The sequence below is a fragment of the Sinocyclocheilus rhinocerous genome, unplaced genomic scaffold (assembly GCF_001515625.1).
Source record: "Sinocyclocheilus rhinocerous isolate Xijiao unplaced genomic scaffold, SAMN03320098_v1.1 scaffold529, whole genome shotgun sequence".
Classification (NCBI taxonomy): domain Eukaryota; kingdom Metazoa; phylum Chordata; class Actinopteri; order Cypriniformes; family Cyprinidae; genus Sinocyclocheilus; species Sinocyclocheilus rhinocerous.
This window is the reverse complement of record NW_015635521.1, coordinates 38,794-42,329: the sequence shown is the minus strand read 5'-3', so window position 1 is coordinate 42,329 and position 3,536 is coordinate 38,794. Positions and strand designations below refer to the sequence as shown.

The 3,536-nt window shown below is 35.5% G+C and overlaps 1 protein-coding gene across 1 annotated transcript in view; it reads right to left on the bottom strand.

The window, feature by feature from the left end:
* Positions 1 to 1,593: 1,593 nt before the first annotated feature.
* prpf3 (PRP3 pre-mRNA processing factor 3 homolog (yeast)) overlaps positions 1,594 to 3,536 on the bottom strand; it is a 26,821-nt gene continuing 24,878 nt past the window's right edge. Inside the window, exons 15-18 of the mRNA XM_016561336.1 lie at positions 2,378 to 2,496; positions 2,193 to 2,270; positions 2,030 to 2,091; positions 1,594 to 1,775 (exon numbers count right to left, since the gene is read on the bottom strand). Coding sequence (XP_016416822.1) covers positions 1,626 to 1,775; positions 2,030 to 2,091; positions 2,193 to 2,270; positions 2,378 to 2,496 — 409 coding nt within the window. The 3' untranslated portion in view covers positions 1,594 to 1,625. The remainder of the gene's footprint in view (positions 1,776 to 2,029; positions 2,092 to 2,192; positions 2,271 to 2,377; positions 2,497 to 3,536) is intronic.

Sequence of the window (3,536 nt, the reverse complement as noted above, 5' to 3'; positions counted from 1 at the left end):
AGTAGGTTCAGTCAATCCAGAATATGTTCACTGTGAACACACAACCTGGCCCAGAGCAGGTTATGTTGAGCACAAGTTGCTATGGCTGCTTACATACCCTGAAAGTTATTTCTCCTTTGGGACTGAATGGTTTTCCATAAACTTGCCCTGGTATGTCACAGAACCTGCTTTCTGGAATACCCCCATGGTCTCATATCATTTTGATGATTCTGACTTAAAATTTATCATGTATACTGCTATGGATGCAGTTGTATGACTGGAATCAGGCTCTTTTCAACTACCATTTTCCAACCCCGGCTCTGGAGTAGCCACAACATAAACATTTTGGGTGTTTCGGTATGACACCCATTTCAGGTTATGGACTTTGTGTAAAGCTTCCAAGTTGTATGCACTTCTCTCAGTAACTTCCTTGTGGATTTGGATGCATGTATTTGCCTACATTGAGTAAGTGCCCACAACTGGTGGAACCCAAGTAACTGGAATTCCCTTGATCATTTGGAATCTGCTATGGAGCTTAATAATTTACAGTCTATTGTATGCACCAACGTATTTGCCTATAACACATTTAACTATGGTTATGTAAAAAAACAAAAAACATCTTAAGGTTAACTTGAAGCATACATATTATTGGTATACCTGCTCCTTTAGACAAAATCAAGGAGTCAAGAGTGTCAACGGATACTTCCCTTGTCCCCTTGGAGTTTTAAAGTCTTAACTGAGAAGTTGAAATGGATATGTTTAATTAGGGAGATATATAAAAATGTGAGGTCATGTGGGTACTACAGGAACAAGGTTGGGAAACAGTTTTGAATCATCTTCACAAATAATACCTGGTCCAAATACTGTTGTACCACCACTGAATTTGACTGGAGGACTTAAAATTACATTATATACTGTATCATAAAATGAACCAAGCCTGTATCAACAAACAAGCAAGATATTTCTTTTCCCCTAGCTTTAATCATTAGCATCTGGTTAGTTGCACTTTTCACATTTGATCCATGACATGAAATTTGGAAGAAAAAATGTGTTCTGACACTTCCGGTTTCCTATTTTTTTCTCTCCATTCTTTAGCCATACTAGAATTACCAGTTTTGTGTCATACAGAAACCAATACTCTTGTTTGTGCATTCAGTAACAAACTACACAGTGTCAATTAACTTATTTCTGGAGTGAGGCTTATTTACTGAAAAGACTGCATCAAAATGTTGAGAGCACAATACGCAAAACTCAAACCAGATGGATCCAAGGTAGAAATTACACAAGATCAAACACCACACAGCCTACACTACAAAACTGTTACAAGAGATACAAAACCAGAGTCCACTGTTATTCAAGCTTCCAGCATTGTAAAGTTCTGCAGTACACATAAGGGTTAACATCCTATTCATTACACCAGCTCTGGTCTTGTTCTTAAGCCTTGCACACTTGTATTCCAGGTACGAAAACAATCATTCTCTTACACACTCAAACTATATTTACATATACAGGTTTCTCTCAGTCTATTCCACTTCCTTCACTCTCTCAAAAAAAAAAATGTAAAAGAAAAAAATATGCGTGCAAGGTGCACATGCCACAGGCTCCACTGTTTCTTTGTTATTCTTCTGTTGAGCTCCGTCTATTTCTCAGTCATCAGTTGTCTCCAGAACACTCTGACTCAGAGCCAAGTCCCAGTAGTGCTCAGTGCCATGCTTCTTAAAATGTTCCCTAGCCATACTTTCTGTTGGACACTGTTTAAACTTAACCTCCCCATAACTACGTTCCTTGGCTGTACCCTGAGAGAGAGGAAAAAGTATGTATTTAAGTACACAAAGCATACAATAAGAAATAAGAAACATAATAAGAAAAAGGAAGAAAACCTATCTCTCATATTACTTAGTGTGTTACTTGCATATCAGTAAAAACCATGCAAAGGTCAAGAAAATAAAATAGTTGTATCACAAATGGTGAGTCATGATGACAAACTACTAAATAATTTTTGGTAAATGTTTCATTGGTTTACATAAGCATATATCTGGTATGCAGTTACCTCCCAAACCAGTGTGCATTTATTATTCTTCCTGGAACCCTCATCATCTGAATCTTGAGGCTCTAAAAGAAACATGGAATGTCAAATGTCAGCTATAAATCACAGCTCAAAAAAGGCTGATCAATAAATGTCTGCATCTTCTATCACTCTTAAATTCCCTTACCATCTCTCTTGGAATTCGGCTCATCCCATTTGATTCTATTCAACATCAGTCGTTTAAATTTCTTCTGTGCTTTGGGGCCTTCAGGGAGTAAGGAGTCAATTAATAAATAAAAATCCTGAGAATAATAATAATAACCATATGTGAAGAGAATCATCTATAGAGATTCTCTAATCACTTTCACCCACCTCCCTCCACTACTACAATGTTGACATCTCTGTGAAGTACCACGGTGCCAGTGAGGTACAGTTGGTTTGCATTGGCCTCCACCTTAAACTTCTTGGCTGGATTATGCAGATTTCGGATTCTGAAGGCAAAGCAGATAAACTACTTGAGTAAACAAATTAGCGAAAAAGACATCACTGGCCACACTGTAGGTTGTTGTGTGCAAGCAGTGAGAACAATGCTATTAAAAGTTGACTGAAATCATATGAGAAAAAAAACTGAATTGAATGTGGAGAGACCCTAATCAAAACAAAAAAAACCTACGCCATAATTTATTTAACATATGTTTATTTCATACTAAGTATATTTAAAATCCATTAACATTTATTGAAATGTCACTTAAGGCTTACTGATGTAAAATTCTAATTAAACTTTATTTGCAGTACTTCTGTATTACACAATACACATTTCTTAATATTATGCCTAAAATGTGTTTTAATATCACTATTAATAAGGACTGTATGATCTCTGTATCAGTCTTTAAATGCAAGATATTTAAAGTGTCATGAAAGCCTGAAACACATTTTTTGAGATGTTAACATATGAACAGGTTGCACATTGGTGAAAACAACAATAGCACTCATTATGTTTATTATTAAGGGAAAAGAGTTGTATTTTTTTTCCCCCATTTTTTGGAGCAATTTCGTTCTTCCGGTTCAAAAAGCAAAGTTGAACCAGCTGAAAGGTGCGATGAGTTAAACAAAACTCGCTGCGAGGATCATAGTTCATATCCAGACCGGAGCAAACGTGTTTCAGGTTTTGTGAACATATTTCATATTTAATATTATATTATTATTGAATTATATATATATATATATATATATATAATTCAATAATAATATATTATAGAATATTTCATATTCTCTCGTGCTCCAAACATGAACCAGCACCATGTATGTGCACATATCACATCTTCTTAAAATGACATATGTGCGAATAAGGGCAACTGATACAGTGGTACGTCTGACACAACGGATTATTGTGATACACAGCAAACAATGATATAGAGCGAAAATTCAAAGAAGGGTAAACAAAAAGTAACTATGCCTTTATTCTTTCTGTTTTCAAGATATTTTAATATTCATTTGTCTGTATAATGAGTGCGTTTTTTTGGTTGTTTTC